The sequence below is a fragment of the Geospiza fortis genome, unplaced genomic scaffold, assembly GCF_000277835.1.
Source record: "Geospiza fortis unplaced genomic scaffold, GeoFor_1.0 scaffold44, whole genome shotgun sequence".
NCBI classification, from domain to species: domain Eukaryota; kingdom Metazoa; phylum Chordata; class Aves; order Passeriformes; family Thraupidae; genus Geospiza; species Geospiza fortis.
Window position 1 is genome coordinate 860,732 of NW_005054404.1, and position 19,660 is coordinate 880,391.

The following is a 19,660-nucleotide window of genomic DNA, read 5'->3' on the forward strand; positions in this document are numbered from 1 at the left end:
CATTCTCTTCTAATTATAAACAATACCGAAAGCAAGTGGTCAGTCTTCAGGAAATATTCAAATTAATCCAGTCTAGGATAGCTTAAATATATATTTCTTTGCTGTGTAAGAGAGGAGAACTTTCTATATCATGCCTATCAAAATCAGAGAGGGTTGTGTTTATCCAATTCTTTTTGCTATTTTTTTCTTTATAGAAAAGTTAGGTTGAAATATAAGAATGTCTACGAAGTTCTTTGTAGATCCACTAATTCTACCTCTGCATCTTGGCTGTATGATTTTTCCAGTGTCTGTATATGCGTGCCTTCTTTCTCTCTCCTCAAACAAGCAATGCATCTTCATGTATCTTTGATCCAGTCTTTTGTGGTTGGCCATTAGTCATATTGATTCTCTAGTGTTAAAGGAAACTTTGTTCCCAATGCAGTTTTAACAGTTCAGCATCAAGGTCTGTCACAGAAACACTGTTGACATCAAAGAATTCGCAAAAACGTGTAATTTTGCAAAAATATAAACTCAGTTATATGTTGCCTTTTATATTTGAGATAGGGAAAGGAAAACTGAGCAGGCTGGTTTTAATGTCCAAGAGGAAGGAAATTCCAGAAGCAAATAAAAAACTAAACAGCTCCCTCAGAACTGAAAAATAAACGTCCTCAATTTCAGTATCTGAAAGTAGTATTTGAATTACTTTGTTCACAGGTAGGCTTTGAACTAAAATACTGTTTACATACATACCAAGAAGTGTTGTCAACTGGTGCACTTTTTATATTCCTGCTTTAATCCATTTAATCCATCCAAGAGGCAGTCCAATGAGAAGGAAAGCAAAGGCAGCAGAGGTGTAATAAACACTGATTTAATTTTTACAGCACAGTACATTATAGAACTATAAAATTGTGTGATTAGCCAACTCATTAACACTATCTTAAAGCAAATAAGTGTTTAGAGCTTGACACAGTTAGTGCTGAAAACCTTTCTAATAGTAAATTTGAAAAGTAACCAGTGTTGCTTGGAGCAAAGATTGTGCTGCTGTGCATCATCAGGAGCTCTGTATTAGGGCTGTCATCCAATTATTCCATTCTAATGCATTCCCTGTTTCACAGCACTCCTGTCTATACTGTTTTGACACTTCCTTGAGAGTGGTGCTGGGTAGAACCTGCAGAGCACTTTGTACAGGACTGCCACAAAAATAACTAAAATTGATTTAAGTACTGCCCTCCACTTTATAAAAGGGTTTCTTTTCACTTACTCTTTTGTCCTGCGTTTATTAGTAGTGACTTAGGCAGCATAGTTTGAGCCAATGTAAGAGTCATTGTGGTCACCTAAAGTCTGCTTTTCTGGTAGAATCTTATTGATCCAGATGCTGTGTTAGTTGTTTATGCTCTTAACATTTTCGGTGATGATTTAAGAGATCTAATCTGAAAATTCCCATATTTTTGTACAAAGACTGTTCATGGACTTCTTTCTGAAAATGATGTATTTTAGCTGGAAATTTAGAAAGTCTTGGCCCCTTTTGAAAGAGTCTAAAAATAGATAAACATTATCTTTTTAATTTGCCAGATATGGGCAGGCCACCCCTGTGAAACTAACCTCATGTCACTTGGTGCATTAACTTCAACATTTGGTATTGGTTTGTATTAGTTCATTATTCAAATTTGAAGACAATGTTAGAGGACACCTGGAAAACAAATTTACTGTGTCAGCCAGCTTAACAAAAACATGACCTCTTAATAAATTTAACTTCTTTGAATCAGATTTTTTTTTTCTGGAAATTAGCAGTTATACAGTGGTTGAATCACTTTCTTGTTTTAATGCTGTCCTTACAAAGTTACTGCTTCGGAAGAGGTCTGCCTGATTAGTGTTTCCTCAGGTTAGCTTTTAAGCAATTGAATTGCAAGATCACATCATAGAATGACAGAAAGAGGGAATACGCTGAAATTAAAATCTTGAGATATTTTAGGGTGAAGCTCATAGCATGATGTTCTTTTTCCCATACATTTCAGAGCTCATTTTTAAAACAGATCTGTTTCAAAAACACATCTAGGACAAGAAAAAATATTTTTCTAAAATTGTGTCAGCCATTAAGCTACAGGTGATCCATCAGGCCCTTAAGGGGCCTGTTTTGTTTGAGACATTGCTTTTGCTATGGGAAAATAAGTATAAACCTGAGTGAACAAGGGGACTCCTACAACGTTTTAAGCTATGTGATTAAGCTCACTGATGCTTAATCAAGTGAGTTTAGGATGTTCTATTTCTTTAGCAGATTTGCCATCTGCATGTGCTGACAGAATGATTGTGGGAGAGAGTTCTGTGCCCTTTGGTGTAAGGCTTACGAGGGGACTGTGGTTCCACCTCTGCAGAAGCTGATTTCAGACTGAGTTGTCACTGCCACACTTTCTCATGGACCTTGTGCAATGAACTGGCACGTCAAGATGAATACCACCAAAAGTATGAGATGAGCTGTGGGATTTAGGTCAGATCCTGCAAGATACAAGACTGTACCCTTAGTTAAAATTGTCGTTACAGGTGTCCCTGGGCAGTAAAACTGTGGAAGCCAGTATTGCCATGGCTGCCTGAACGAACAGTCTGGGACTGATACCTCCTTAGTCCAGCTGTTTACCAAAGGAGGAGTTCCACAATATCAATCTGTTTATTGACATACTTGGTGCCTTTACGTGCTTCCTCGAGTAGTTAAGACCCTCTTAGCTGTGTCAATTTTACTTAAAAATATGCCATCCTGATGTAGGATATGAGATGTTTGGTACTCCATGTAAGAAACATGAAGGGAATGATTGTCTGGAAGACCACAGCAAAGTGGGAACTTTTAAAACTGGTTCATGTCAGAACAGAGTATATATTCTGGAGCTGTGCCTAAAGCTACTGGCTCTGGGACAGTGAAGAGTCTAAAAGGCTCCCGCTTCTTGCTCCCTCTTTGCTCAGAGGTTAATTACTGGCAGTAACTGAGATAGCTTTTATAAAGGTAGCTCTGGAAAATCCCCATAAATAAATTCTCTCTCCCTTAAATACACAGTATTGGCGGATCAGATTCAGGTTGTTCGCAGCCATGCTGTGAAACCTGTCTATATTTAGACCCTTGAGTAGAGTCCAGAGAGGGAGGACAGTGAAGGGACTAAACCATCCAGCTAAAAGTGCTATATTTAAAATGTCAGCAGCAAGTTGTTTGAGGTCCATCTTTATAGGTATGTTTACTTTTGTACAGAGGAATAACTGCTCCCTTTGGAGTAACATTTCTGGCTTGTTTCCATTCATTTATATGCAAGAAGAGTAAACCTCTAGTCAACCACACTCCATAGAAGTCAGTAAGAAAGGCATAATTGTGGATTTTTTTCCCCCTGCACATTTGAAGACACACATAAAACCTGAAAATGACTTGGTAGTAGTTCTACTTCAGTTTTTCAAAATCATTAGCAATACAGAGTAATGCAGTCTGGCTAATATGTATGTAATGGTAAATAGATCTGGTTTTGAGGATGAGAAAAGTCATCAAACACTTCTGTGTACGGATGTTCATTTCCGATTATCTGAATAATAGTTGCAGGATTGATACATTCAGGAAAGCAAGACACAGAACTTGTCTCCTTTGTCCACCAAATAGAGCTTTTCCAGCCTTTCACAACTTCACATATGTTAATGAAAAACATTTTCTGAGAAATTGGCAGCTTCATGCTTTGTAGCTAATGCCAGCTTTTTTCATGGACCAGTTCAAGGCAGAGCAAAGGGAAAAATGCCTTGTTTTAGTGCATGAATTACTCTGACAAGCTTTCACATCGCCCCTCCTCTTATTAATATTCTTTTTGATGTGAGCTTGTAAAACAGAGGATTGGCTGTTAATCTCTGGGATCTCAAGGGCTTTTGGCAGTGGCCCATAATTGATGTGTTCAAATGGCTGTTGTCTGACTACTAATGATTAGACAGCAGTGTTATCTCCCAGCTAAATCAGTGTTGCTTATAAATCACACTTGATAAAGTGCAGTTTCATTTCTTCAAAGGTCTGTACATGTCTATATAGTTTGATACAACTGCCAGAGCCATTTCATGATTTCATGACAGCTTAGATTAGGCTTATTTTTATGAGCAAGATATTTGAATTTCTACCAAGCATTCAAAAATGTTTCTTTCTGTTTGTCTTTGTTTTGTTATGCAGTGGGTAGAATAGAAAGGATATGCACAGTTAGGGCAGATCATCCTAGAAGATGCAAATAACGGGAGAAAATATCACATGAAAAGCAGAATAGTTGGACTGGCAATTTATTTTGCTCTATTTGAACAGAAAGGGAGCTTTGTAGTATGTGTTGATCATGCTGGTACACTATAAAAATAGTCTATGACAGTGTAAGAAAAGACACAGGCAAACACAAGGCATTTCAACAATGGCGTCTGGGATTTTCTGGATGAAATGAGGTACTTTGCATGCCTCCCTTCTTTTTCAGCAGCATAAGAATGAAAAATCCTTACTAAAAGTCTTAAAATACAAACTTCTGTCTGTTTTTGCCCTCCTAGAAAGCAAGCTAATGAGGATCTTGAGGTACTAAGGCAAAATCAACTGGTAAAAATGTTGATAGGGACATGCAAAGAGAGATCTCAAGATGACCTGAATTCTGAGCCACTGAAAGGACAAGATTTGTCTGTCTGTTAGGTAACCTCTAATCAGATAACTTTGGTGCCGATAGTGTAGATGCTGTCATGAAAAAGAACTAAGGGAACACTAAATCTGGGTTTCTCTTCCCTGCCCAAACTGAATGGCCTCAGAATTGAGGCAAGTAGGTAAGCAAATTTTGAAAGTAATAATACTGTCTTCTTTAAATAAAACTAGGACACAATATCCTACACTTGGTAGTGTTTGTAGCTCATACTGTGAATATTTAAGGTCTAATGAATACAGAAGAAAACCTAACTGATATGCCTCCTACACCATATCAAAAAGCACAAGAAAGAGACTTCTGAGGCAATAATACAGGAATATATTTGTCAGAGAACCATATGTCTTGTCTAAAAAGCCTAAGGGCTTTTTAAATTAAAAAATTTAAGGTCTGTAGATAGAAATAAATATGGGGCCATTAAGTCAAATGGTCAATTTTTGGAACATGCTAAAAATGCAATACATAAGAATGTAGGCAGGCCCATTAAAGCTTTTGGTATACATAGGTCATCAAGGAACTTCAGTTCTGTTTTGGAGGATTACAGAAGGTCCTTCATAGCCTTTTGGAAGAGAAATGACTAATTTAGACAATTTTTCTTAACAAAAAATTATTGAATGCAGGAAGGAATCGCCTCAGTCATAATGTGTGCAACTCCTCACTGGCTAAGTGAGTGGTCAGCAAATGGGTAAAAGGCAACAGTGGGCTGTTGACATGCAGAAAGTAAAAAAAAAGTACAAATAAGCCATTTCTCTCCTGAGTTTTGTTGCCACTTTATTATATATTGTGCTGGAGTCCTGGAAAAACTTACAATGTTTTATTAAATGTCTTCTGTATTCCAGAATGGCTGAAATGGCCACTCTTCCACCAGACTGTGGTTGCATCATCAAGTAACTGAAACCATCAGTGGAGAACTTCTGCTTTGGAGTCATAGGTCATTATTTGTTTGGACATTAGGAATGAAAATTTGCAGTGGAGCAATTAAATGATAGTGCCATCAAGTTAACCATTATCTTCCTATATACAATTGAGAATGAGAAAATTTTCCTTGGTCTCTTGTAGTCTTGATTTGTCATGGACCAACCATTCTTCTTTTCTCAGGTTGGAAGTCTCTCATGTATTAGAAATAAACATAGGAAAACTGAGGAAAATATTTATTTATAATGCTATGAGACCTATTAAGCAAATACCGTGTCTATTTTCAGGCTCAGAACCCTGAAAGTTTGAGCGTAGCAGAAACTTTGGAATAAAAAGAAGTTATTGTCATTGTTAAAATGAAAAGCTTCTAAAAGCTCATATAACTTCATAAAGCAGTATCTAACCTTCAGCATCAAGTGGACATGCCTTGTTTTTTACCATATTCAGTTGCATGACAATGACAGATACTGGACATCATTACACAGTTTCTAACTAACCTCAGACAATACAGAGAAATTTCTTCCTTTACTGTTCAGAATAAATTCCTTTCTTGATTGTAGAATAGTGTACCTCTCTATACAGGATAGATATCCTGATTGAATTTTAGTACTTATTTCTTTTTGTATTAATGCAAATCTTAGTGGCTGACTGAAGAAAAGTTTGGAAGTGCAGACTGACCAGGAGAAATCAAGATTCAATGCAGTAAGGTGTTCTAGAGACAATTATCTCAACGAATGTGATTTACATAGGCTGAATGAGGAGAAATGTCTCTACAAGAAATGTGCAGGTGGTGATCTGGGCATCCTCCCAGAACTCTGCCAAGCATTAGAGTTGACATACAATTTTTCACAGACTCAGCCTTGGCAAAAGGCTATCATTGGCAGCTGTCAAATGCTAATCTCTCTCACAGTAAAATAGGTGAATGGCTTGGGAAATCCCGCTCATCTGAGCTAGAACAGGAGATCCAAGAGAGGATCCAAGAGAGGACAAGGAAGTTTCCTTGCCTGTTGTACAGCACTGTTATGCTGCATTAGACCAGACCCTGCTCAGAACTTTGACTTTTCATCATAGTCTTCATTAATACTGTTCTAAAAATAAAATACTAGCATTATCATGTCTGTGGAGGTGCTGCAAATCCATAATGTCACGTAGTCACCTAGAGTCTGAGGAGGTCTTCAGGTCACCATATGAAAGGAACATGCAACTGTCAAAAGATGAGTTTGCAGAGTTTGTGCTGGTTAATGTGGCTGATGCGAGTGACAGAGAATATCTTTGGTACAAGGAGGGCTATTCTTCCTTGTTCCCTGTATTGAAAGCTTAGTAGCAGAATAAGTTTTAAGTAGCTTGTTTTGTTTTGTTTTGGGTTTTTTTTTTTCACTTAATAGCAACTGTTCAGAATATTGAAATCATTCCAGATGTGAGTGATTTGCTGCTTTACTAGGAAAAAAAGTGACAGTTCTACTAATGTCTTTTTGCACTCTCCAACTACTCAGCTGATTGAAGTGAAGAAGTTAATTTTAAGAGTGGGAAATACTTGGAAACTGCAAGTAGATGCTACTGGTGTTACTCAGTTCAACTCAATTACACATCAGATTTCTTGCTTGCGGAACAATATTTGTAAAGCACAAATATTTTTTAAGAAAAAGATTATTCTCAAACCAAGGTTTCAAAGTGTGATATTTGGATGAAATTTAGGCAGTTTGAATCACCTTTGTAATTCTTTTATATTTAAGCTCTTGTGATTCTCAACTAAGTTCACCAAAAGAAGTAATTTTCTTAGTACCTCTGACCTTCCTGAGCTTTGAATGTAAAGTATGTAATAGATATGTCTGTCCTATGGCAGAAATTTCTTTCTACATCCATGTCTTACAGTATTTATTTTTTTCTGTGCTGTCCTTTATGGGACTGACCTTTTTTCCCCCCAACAGTTTGATGCAGAATATTTGAAGAGAACAAAATATCAGTTCTGTTAAGCATGATGTCACAATGCTTCTGAGTTGGCCTCTGGTATGATTTACAGGCAAGAAATACTGAACTGAGATGCAAATGAGATCTTTGAGACAAAATGGAGATTCTTCACGTGGTAATTCCTGTTACATGGTAGACTATGAAGGAATAGCTTTTGGTTTTGAATATGTAAATTCTCTGGGGCAAGATCTGTAGCATGAGGAGAGTTATCTGGAAGTGCAGACATGCTTCTGAACACACAGACATTTTTCTCATGTCACATTCTCCCGTATTTGTTCTCTTCCAAAGCAGTTAGGTTAATTTCATTAAAATGGCTTCTGATTTGTGATGATGTGCATGAGACTACAATGAGGTCTTCTGGAATCATGTTGCTTTAGAAAATTAAGATAGAGGCAAGTATACGTTATGTATAAACAAGCTTGTCTTCTTTTCACCTTAAAATCTAAAGAAAGCAATTTGTAGGATTCAAAACTTCCAGATAAGGCTGAATTCCTTTATTTCTGTTCTCTTTTCCAGACGTAGTAATTCTGTGATGTATTAATTCATAACTCTAAAGAACTTGTCAATGTAATTTTCAAGGCTGGAAGTTTCTTAGTCCTTTCTGCATTTATGTTGCTGTCTTCTAGAGGGAGGATTTAGGTTTGCAAAGGGCCGGGCTTGGTTTTTTAGTTAGATCCTATAATAGGATTCAGATCTTCCTTTCATACTCTTTCTATTAGGGCAGACATTCCCACTGGGAGTGCTTACAGTAGATTTTTCTTTTTTTCACCATTTAAAAAGTAGTGGTTTCTGGGAAGAGCTTGTACTTAGCCTGAAGCCTGCTCCTCTGCCTTTCTCCTGGCTGTGTTGGTGGATGGATTAAATGGCTTTTTTGGCATGTACATTTCAAAATCACCTGGTGCATGACACTGCAATAGTGTATGACCCACTTTGGTCTTAGATAGGTAAACTATGTTATCATTGAGATATATCTTCAAAGACACACCTTCTTTAAATCAAGAAGGTGAGTTTTGATACACAGAACTTGATTCCAGCATGTAAAGTGCCTGAGTAACTGAATGGCAACTTTGCTTTTTAGAAAGTCTTGCCTCCTACTGATGAATGTTATGCAGTCACCAAAACACCAAAATAGACTTTTTTTTTTTTTTTTTGTAAATATTCAGATAAAGGATTGCTCCAAGGAGCAGTGACTACATTGCCTGGCAGGCAGTCTTCATTTTCTGTGAGCTTTCTGCTACTAAGCATCATAGCTCCCTGATACGATCAAACACTTGGCAGTGGAAAACTGCCATGAATAACACTGCAGCTTTGTAGCCTTTGTCACCAATCAGCTCTCAAAAGCTCTTGGAATTAGGTGAAGAAAATATTGCTTGAATATTTTTATCTTTTTGTACTCCTTTGGTTGTGTGTCTAAAGAGAGCATCTATGTAAATAGCCTTCTTCAGATTCAGATTTTCAATCTCATATTGGAATCTCTTGTGCGATAAACAGCAAGGCTGCTGCTCAGTATGCGCCAACACCTGGGAATAATAACGAAAAAATAACAGTGAGAAACTGCAGAGCATCTGTTCTTGACATTAACTTTCCTCAGTTTGACAGACTGCCACCACCAGATGTTAATCTTATGTGCCTTTTTCTCCACTGGAGATGGCGGCCTTCCTGCCTCTCTTTGCCTCTAATAGCTTACCTCAGTGCCCTTTGGAGAATTCATGAAAACAATTGTGTCACCACAATGATCTCTAAGAACCACCACTTAACAGTGCTGTTATGATTATCAAACAAGATGGGTTAATTTTAAAACATGGAAATCTGGAGCAATGTTTAAGCTTTTTTTTTTTTTTTTTTTGTGGCTAAGGACATACTTGTGCAATGAACCTGTATCTCAGAGACAGTAAGTGTCCACTTATTTCTCAGCCAAAGGTTTAGTGTTTTAATTCACAGAGAAGCAGTCCCATTTAGTGCAGATGCCCCTATTTGGCCTTGTCCTGAGTGAATGTTTCTAGTGGAAAACATGAACATTTATTAGCAGGTCTAAATAAATCAGAACTGAGCACAAATATTTGTAACAAAGAACTTAATAGGATACACTGTCAGATCCATGCTTTCGTTAGCTCCCCCTCACTGTTTATAATAGTCAAAAATGGGAAACACATCTGTCAATTTAGCCTACATTAATTTAAAACATTGGCTAGTTTAGTATGACCACAGAAAACACTTAGGAATTTTCTTCCTCTGGTTTTGTGATAACTCTATTTTATGGAAGAATTATGTTGCATGTGTAGTAGGAGGTTTTGCACAGCTTTACAGAACACCATGTAAACTATCAAAGAGGCTATTCATCAGCATTTTTTGGGTTTATAATGGGATGTGGTTTAGCTTTTCCTAAGTGCTAGGCTCCATTTACCTACCAGCTACTGAGCCTAGTTCTCTTCTGGTTTGAAGTAAGGTATGTTAAGAACCCCTAAATGATGCGAGGGTATGCCCTGACCTGGTTCCACTGACAGAGCACCAGTACACAGCCAGTGCCAGAGAGCAGGGCTCCATGCCATCCAAACGTGTGATGCCTCCACTTGGCTTCAGGCAGCAGGAGCTGCAGAGCGCAGGATCAGTGTCTGCCCACGCACAGCATCCACAGTTGTGGTTTTGTGTGATGTGTGCTATTAGATACTGCAAGTAACAGCTGCTGCTGTGGGTCAGTTGATATTTGACTTTCCTGTGTGCATTCAAGTCTGCTCTGCAAAGCTTTCTGCCTGTGCTTTAACTCTGCAACTCTCTTGGCATAAAGAGAAGAATAAAGACATCATTGCTTGAGTGCATTGTTCTATGTCACAGGAACTCTGCTTTAACCAGTAGAATTTTGATGGTATTAGTAGGTTTTTACTCCTTAGGGACACTTTCAGTATTTATGTTTTGTTTTGGTTTTGGTGTTGTGGGGTTTTGTGGTTGGTTGTTTGTTTGTGGTTATAAAATTTTTTGGGTTTTTGTTGTTTTGTTCATTTGTTCTAGGTTTTTTTCGGTTTATTGGGTTTGTTTGTTTTTTTACTTACCTCTAACCTGAAGGTTTTATTCTCAATAAAAAGAATCCCCTCTAATGAGGAATACTTTGGAGAAGACTGTGGTTATAGGTCCTTCCCCTCTCCTGCTTAATTCTAATGTAGTTGAGGTCAGAACCTAGGCTGGTCATACAAAGATCATGCAAAATATTTTCACAAAGTTGAAAATATTGAAGTTGAGAATTATTTAGCATGCATAAGGCTTGCACACATGATTAAAAGCCTTGGTACTTAGTTTGCTTCTATGAATAATGCTAAAAAACCCAGAATCGTTACAAAGGCCAATGATAACAATTGTTACAATTTTAAAAAAATTCTTCCTAATTTGTCATTTTATGTTCTCATTACAAAAAGTGTCCATCTGATGAAGTGGGCTGATCTGTGATACATATGTAATACCTTTTAGTCTGTCCTTTTATTTGTATCCCCATTTTGCTTTACGAGCAGGAAAATTAACTTTGTTCTGTGTTAATATACATTTGAGCAAAACCTAGATGATGTACAGTGAGTCATTATGTCTTCTCTGTTGAGTCTTCCTATGAGGTCCAAAATTAAAAACAGCATGGTCATGAAGACATTTGGTCCTCTATTTCAATGCAGCTAAAAAGCAGCTACTTTTAAAAAATCATTAGGTTGAAGAGTGATTTCTTTGCATGATATCTGTGATCCAATGGGCCAAATGAACGTAACTTCCAGGGGGTTTAGCTAGTTGACTGGGCACTCTCATATCCTCATCTAGCTGTTTTTTATGGGACAAGGGACCTTAGAGCCAGAGTGAAATATTGAAAACCCTCAGCCAGATCTTCATATAGAGAATCTGCTCCTGAGTAGATTGGAAGTCGTATGGGAGAGATAACTTCTTCAGTTCATACGTTGATATTGTCTCTGTGAATTGTCTTGTGTTCAGACTGATTGTCTGGCAAGATGCATTCTTCTAAATACGCATTTTGGAAACCCTGAGAAATTAGATGGTTTGGCTTGATTCTTGTAAAAGTCTTCTCTGTTATTCCAAGTAGAAAGATCTAAATGTTATCTGTAATGTACTAGGTGGGTCATCCCAATGTGTTTTAAATTATCAGATGACAAGAGATTGCATTTGCTGCTATATGGATATTAGAATTGTTCCAACTACTAATTTCTCTATGAAAGAATACCATTTGTGTCTTTGTACCTGTCTTTATAATTTTTTTCTGTAAATAGAAAATGAAGTTCCCAGTTCACAAAATTAATTTCCATCCAGAAATCAGTCTCTGTCGGTGCCAAGAATAAAAGTTAACTTAATCCTTGTTTTAAAAATTTATTATTATTTCATACTAATAGTCTATGATGACAGGGAATAGTCTAGTAGAAACTTAGCAAGTTGCCTTGTTTAGCATGTATAATAGATATTTATGTACTTAATTTTTCATGTGCGGCATTTGGGCTAATGCCAAAAAATTTGAACTCATAAGACTAAAATTACCTGTGATACACCAAATCCCTACATAAAGAAGTGCAATCTTGGCAAAATGGACTTTCTATTACTTTTTTTAAAAGAAACATTTATGTATTTTATTTCATATCAGTTTATTTTATTTTTATTTTTTTATCTCTCACAGCACCATTATAGTAAGTTTGTCTGTTGTTTTCAGGTTGATCCCCTGTTTACAGTGCCTGCACCTCCACCTCCGATTTCCAGCAGTATCACACCTCAGATTCTGCCTTCCTACTTTTCCCCATCTTCATCCAATATTGCAGCACCAGTCGAGCAGCTTTTGGTACGGACACGGTCAGTGGGTGTAAATACTTGCGAGGTTGGAGTAGTAACAGAACCCGAATGCCTTGGACCCTGTGAGCCTGGGACCAGCGTGAACTTGGAAGGAATTGTGTGGCATGAAACTGAAGAAGGTAAATTGTTTTTTCCAATAGGTTTGTCTCTGAGATGTGTTGGCGATGTGTATGCTGTATCTGCCTAGGTGCTGGCTAAAGGCTGGGTAGTCTGTTGGGGCACCATTAATGCTATGGCAGTCACAGCTTTACAGTTCAGTTAGTGAGCTTTTGTTTTAAAAACAAATGGCAGGTCTTTTTATTATTTAAAGCAGCTGTGTTTTCCAAATGACCTACTGTGTAACCCTAGCTAATAATAGAATTGTTTCCTCTTGCTAAATTAAGAAAAGCATATGAAGAAATTACTAATAGAATAGCATAAATGTCCTATTTAAATGAACATCATGAGGGGGTGTTTATGTGATGGGAGTGGATATAAGAATAGTTTAGATGAAAACTTAGCTGAATATTTCAGCTGATAAGAAATGCCATGATTACATAATAATAGAGGCCCCAGAGACCCTGCAAAAATTCAGTTTGATGTGATTATTTTTGCTTTTTGGTTATCTAAAATATGCTTTAAGAGGAAAGCTTTCAGCTTTGAAGAAAAGCATTCCATGTGGTGAAGAAGTGCTATCAAAACCAGATTGATTTCTTTAATATCCTTTGAAGACATTTGTCCGAGTAGGAGTGCTGAAGAGCTTTGGGGAACACTAAACATTGATTTGCTATGATTTGCTATGATTTAGAGCAAAGTAAGTAGGAAGAGGATTATGATGTGATATGCAGATTTTTCCATTTTGGATTTCAAAAACTCATTATTAAAATTCCAGCTTTCTCCTGCTAAAAATACTGCATGTGTACACTAAACTTCTGCAATTTTTCATTTAATAATAGCAGATGTTTTCATTTATAGCTGTGTGAAAATCTTTCTTTTGAGGATTATTTAATTTTTAGTGATCTACCTCCCTCAACAGTGAAAACAAGATTGTTTACAAAATGATATAATGACAGAATACAGCGATGCAGCACTTCATGATAAATCCTGACATGCTTCAGACCGTATGCACAATGGCATTTTGTCCTTTGCAGTGATATATAAGACCTCACCAAAGTGCTCTACGCTGTCCTCTCAAAAATCAATAGAGAGAGTCAGATTTACTTGCTTTTATATGCTTTCATCCATCCATCTTTCTCTCTGTGTATGTCTACAGCAGATTCATAAGGTAGATTGATCCTTTTAGATTGTTTTTAAAGCACAGTATAAATTCTGGTTTAAAATATCCCTGCAGAGATGACTGCCCTTAGCAACTCCAATCTTTCTTGGCTGGCCTGTATTAACCAGAGTTGGAATGTGTGGGTGTTAACTGTGTTGACATGAAAGAGCAGTAGCTGTTAATAGTGTTATTCTTGCTGAATAAACTAAACTTCTGACCCCCACTGAATTTAAGAGGCCTTCCTTGCGAAAGGTTTGGCACTAGAAATGAAGTATTAAAAAAAGTGCATTCTGGTCAGGGTGACATTCCATTTACCAGTATCTCAGCACTCTAATGGTTTAAAAACTCTTGTTAGTTAATGGAAATGAACTCCCTTAGCCTTTTCCTAGTTTTGTCTGAAACAATTTTGTGAAACAACTCAATTCAGTAGTGACTGTTTGAGTGAAACTGTTATGAGTGTGTGTGTTTTCATAGCTTTACAGACACTCTTTGTGTACACTACAGCTATGAGTGACTACAAATATAGATAAAATGGGATTCAAAAATACTCTAGAAATATAGCTAGAGTGTAGATTAAGAGACTGAAGATAGTTGATATGATATCATTTTGTGTGGTTTGTACCATGCTCTGTTTGAGTGTTTCAGACCCTGCTGACTGAAGAAAATAATACAAATTTGACTGTTTTATCCCAGAGTCCGCAATCAACACTGTATTAAGAAAAATGAGTTCCTAATGATGTTTTTTGCATTTTAATTAAGTTTTGATGTTTGGAGCACACATATAAGTATATATTTATGTGTTTTATGACATGTTTTTTGACAAGCATTTATGACAAGCTTTATGACATGTTCAGGAAAGCAGATGTATAAAAGCTTGCATGGGGCCATTTCTGACAAATTCTAGGAAACAGCATACAGATGGGTCTTCTTTTTACCTTTAATAGAAAAAAATATTATCTGATACTAATTTTCTCAAGTTCTGATTTTGACTTTAGGGCAGAGCACAGCCTTTCCTGAACTGATGTAAATCCACCTTTAACTTAACTTTAACCAAAGTCTTTGTAACTAGGCACATCTAAAACCATCTGGACATTCATGATGACATACAAATTTTTTTGGTGATTTTTATGTGTTTCTTTAGTTTTCACTCCCTTTACTGCTTTCCAAAAGTAAATAAAAACACCCATGCAAACTGCCATTTCTCTGGCTGTCTATATATCTTATAGTTTCTTAACATAAAACAATTTGAACAAGCTAAGGAAGGTATGAAAATTTCTAATCCTGGCTTGTGTTTTGAGATATTTGAATTATTTTGAATCTAGTTTAGCCACTCTGTAAAATGAGTTATGATGTGATAAGGATAGGCTTGTAGGCTGGCTGCATACTCATAGGAACCAAGTGTGCTGCTGAGCAGCCTTTGTGTGCTGCACCAACTAGTTGTGGGAATGCAAATACAGAAAGGATGTGGTGAATCACAGTTATCACAACAAGAATAGTAGCTGAGTGGAGAAAGATAAAATCAAATAGTTTATGCAGAACTCATTATTAGCATAAATGTAAAACATACTTCATAAAAGAGAAGGTATATACTGAGAATTCCTGTTATGAAGCCATCTGAAGTAACCAGTTTTCTTTTATGTATGTTGAGCAAGTTGCTGCAATCTCTTGCATTTGTTCTTTGAGGTCAGAAAAAGGATAATGTTCAGGCTTATGAGTCATATTTTTAAGATAATCTCTTCAAGGGTAGGGGGCAAGGGAAGAAAGCAATCTTGATTTCAGACAAAATTCTGAAAGATCAAAAGGGGCATTGTTACAGCTCTTTTCATTACTTCCACACCACTTTATTTAGTTGACTTGATTTAATAAATCAGACAGACCATTTTTCCCAGCGTGTTTTAATCTTTAGAGGTGTAGAGGGCAGCTGGCATCTGAAGTCTGTGACATTTAATTACAGGGTGTGGTAACAAACCATAGGTGGTTACTCTTAAATGACTGAGTTTTCACATGGTTTTCACATGGGCATTTCTCAGTTGCTCCACTAAGCTGTGTAGTGTTTAATTGCTAGTATGTATGCCATAGGCATTGTCATCTGCATAACAGCCTTGTTTGGATATAACTTGATAGTGTGTCCAAAATGGTGGTAATTGCTGTGAAACAGAGCACTGAAGGGACTGTCTGAGGCTATCCTGTGGGAGAGGAAAGAGAAATTATTACGTGGGCAAGTCAACCTGAAACTGGCACCTGATGTGGATATTTGACACCAGAAGCTATCTGCAGTAAAAGTCCTTCACGGAGAGCAGCTTGGTAGTGTTAACTGGAGTGTGTGTTTTGGTTTGTTTGATTATTCTGATGTTCTGGGAAACAGTTGCTAAAAATCTCTATTGCTATACTGAGAAAAAAAGTTTATCTTGAATCAGGTACTTGCTAAATTGTGTGATTATCTTCTGGGAAAACAATTTCTAAGTGAGCAATAATTGCTTCTTACTGCCTGGAGGAAATAAAAATGACCCAGAAAAAAAGGGAAACCACCAACCAACTTTCTAAATTGCTTAGAGCTCTCGTTTTTCTTCGGCTTCTCACACGCAGTTGTCCTGGGTCACGTCCTGGTTTTAGTTCTGCATCTAGTAGTAGAGTCTGCCTTTAGGTGGGAACCAGTTGTTCTGATGATGTCTTTTTTTTACTGAAAACTGCGTAGGAGACAGCCCTTGCAGCCTTTGTGTGCAGAACAAGCTGTCTACATGTGGTGAGATTCTTCCTCTTTGTGCAGAAGAGGTGCAACCTGCTGTTGTACAGTAACAAATAATGGGGAAATGACTTGTGTTTTTTAATCAGTGTTAGCTTGTTGGTCTTTATGACCTGAGACTGGTTGCCAAATAGAAGAAACAGGAATCTGTTGGATCTCAAAAACCTGAGACCATTGATAGGGTATTCCAAATTTGTCACAGCATCAGTTCTGACACTATTTTGCAGAATTTTTAGAGAAATTTAGTAGAAAGGAGAAGGCTTAGATGACAAAGAGGTATGCTGGTATTTGTTGTGTGTACAGTTTTCCAGCCTGCCACTTTCGCAACTAATATGGATGGTTTGTTTTGAAAATGTTATCTGTTGCACAGAGCTGATGTGGATTCCTCTCTGCCTTACTATGTGGTCTTAGTTTTGCAAAGACTACTTTAAAACAACAGTCTGTTTTAAATATCTTTGTTTAGATACGTGTTTGTGCATGTGTGTGTAAGTAAGGGTGTGTATGTGTCAACAGAAATAGAATTAGAAGAATGAATAGTCTGGCTGTCTGTTTTCCCTGTTAGCAATTTTTGTGGTTTAAAAACTTACTTACTTTCACAAATACAGAGGCGTGATCAAACAATGAAACTTGTAATGGTGAAAGCCATGTCAAATGTGTAAGGAAATAAATGTAGATGTTGGAGATTTTTATCAAAGAACATTACAACAATTCGTAGAAATTTAGAGAAACATGTTAAATCACATTTTTGTCTTGAACTCAAGCAACGTTTGAGAGAGGCAATAGGCTTTATTAAACCAAGTGATACAGTTGTATCAGGTTTACAGGTTTGTAACAAGTTTGCTTTTATACTGGGTGCATTTACATTTCTGTGTGATGTAGACCATTGACTCGCTGGGTACAGGGGTTGGGTATTGTTAACCACTATATTTATTTCAGAATTGTCTATTTATACAACAGAAGCATAAAGATAACTACTGCTCAAAAATTAGGCTGTGTTATGTCCACATTACAGAGAAGTGGTCTGTGGAGATAAGTAGGGCTTTTGGCTACCTACATTAACAGAACACCTAAAATCCAGTTGTTTTCTCCTGCTGCATGGGTTGTCTGCTGACCTAGTATGAATATCACCCACTATCAAAATGCCCTCTGTCAAGAAAAAGCCTTTACATGTATTTATATTTTTACACACTATGTTTAATTTTTGCTCTTTTGACTGTACGTGATGCCAGACCCAGTAAATCGGTGGATTTAAGGAAGGCTTAAATATGTGATTTTTTTTATAGACTTCCAGCTGTCTCATTGTATTATCTCAGGCACTTGGAGTCTGACGTGTATTATGTGTTACATAGAAACCTGTAGCAGAAGAGATATGCTTTGCATCTCACAATGGAAAGCCACATTCTTGCATAAAAATGTTTGTGGTTTGTGGGAGCTCTACCTACTTTACAGAAGGAATCTGGGATGTACACATACTGTCTGAAACAAGTTTTAAGAATTGTAGGATTCAGACCACAGGATGGATTTAGCTGTAGTTAAACCAAGATTTCTCATGTCTGAAGGGGCCATTTTGATAATCTCAGCTGTTTGTGTGACCTTGTCAGAGTATGCACTTGTTTAGGGACATAAATTCAGGCATTGTCTTCTGACTTCTACACTGTTTCTTGTGTATTTCCTTGAAACATAGAGTGCTGGCCAGTGCTAGAGCCAAGGAGTGCCTACTACTTGTAGCCTGTTTTATGCCATTTTCATCTAAAATAAATGAAGAAAATAGTTATTTTAGAGTATCCACAAAAGCCTCTCGATTGGTTTTAAACCATTGGGACTGACTTTATGAACCAGGTGCACATGGTTGTGATGTGGCTTCAGTGAGTTGCCCTGAATCAGCTGGGTCACAATAACCAAACCTTTTCAGGCTCTTTGTTCTCAGCAAACAGTACATAAATCATGTCAGTATGAACATCAGTGAAGCAGAAATTCAAAATAGGTTATGGATGGTCCCTGCTGGCAGAGGAAGGGAGATGGAAAATATTTTTGACTTTCTTGAGTTTTAATTTTGATTCTGTTGCAAAGAGCTCCTTTTCCCAAAAATTTCAATTAGTCATTCATATAAACATAAATTTAAGTTTGAAGCAGTTTGATGTAAAAGTGATGTAAAGCACCACAGATTAGTGAAGAGCTGTAAAAAAAAAAAAAAAAAAAAGGGGTGAAAACAGAACCTTTATTAATTTCCAGTCTTTCTAAGTACAGGAGAGAAGTTAAGCTAGCTCATCACCCTTTCCATTTCTTCCCAATACCATTGCTTCAGATTTTTGGAAACTGCAGACCAACACTGGAAGAAAAGCACTTAGGAAATTTGTGCTGTTAAATGTTAAATTTGGTATTTAAATGTCAGCATTCCTCCTTGAACATAAACACCCCACAGGGTCTAGCCAGTGCTAGTCCTACAGATTTGTTTAGAGAGGCTGTACGTCTCTGTTGCATGGAGGAATGTGTGATTTCTGTACTGCCTAATGCTTCTCTTGTTGGTCCACTCTTAATATACTGATGTAATGCTAAGCAAAGTGTAGCCACAATGCAGTCCCAGTAACTGGCCAAAAACATCAGATGTGTCTTATTTAGCCTGGGTACTAACAGACAGCTTATCTAAAGGGACCTGGCATATGCTACATTTTGCAACTGAGTGAGGATCTGGGTGTAATTCTCTTGGTATAACCCAAAGCAGAGAATGGAAAAACTTAACAAATTCCAGACAGTGCTTACATAAAACTCTGCATATTGCCAGACTCCTACAGAGGAAGACTCCCTGCGCTTCTTGTACATACATAGAAAATTATCCCTTTTACAAACAAGCATATGGGGGCAGGGAGGGTGCCTAGAAAAAGGAAGGAGGATAATTGAGATTGGAAACATTTGCTTGGAGCTATTTGAATGTGAAACTGAGCCTGCTCAAGCAGTGAGGTTATGAACACTGGAGCTTCTTCAAGAAAAGCAACAGTTTTGAGCATTTATTGCTCAAAAGCAAAATCTCAGTAGCAGCAGATTGCTTAGAAGTGAGACTGTTTCAGTAGGAAATACTTGGAACATGTGATGTTTGGATTTGTAGATAGCAGGGGGAGAGATGGCTGCTAATGAAGTGTGTATGCATCCAAGTGTTTCCTTACTGAATAAATACCATTGGAGTAAGGAATGAAAGCACAACTGTAATGGCATCTTTAACTGGTGTGCTTCAGGGATTAACCCACTTATTTAAAGATGTTCTCTTGGTCAGTATTAATTTTATACGTAGTTTAAATAGTTAGAACAAGC

The 19,660-nt window shown here is 37.2% G+C and overlaps 1 protein-coding gene across 3 annotated transcripts in view; it reads left to right on the forward strand.

Annotated features, from left to right (window-relative positions):
• Positions 1 to 19,660, forward strand: part of ZNF608 (zinc finger protein 608) — an 84,529-nt gene that overhangs the window by 24,237 nt on the left and 40,632 nt on the right. For all 3 annotated transcript variants that reach the window (XM_031061246.1, XM_031061245.1, XM_005426183.2), the window contains exon 3: positions 12,220 to 12,475. In XM_031061246.1, coding sequence (XP_030917106.1) covers positions 12,220 to 12,475 — 256 coding nt within the window. The remainder of the gene's footprint in view (positions 1 to 12,219; positions 12,476 to 19,660) is intronic.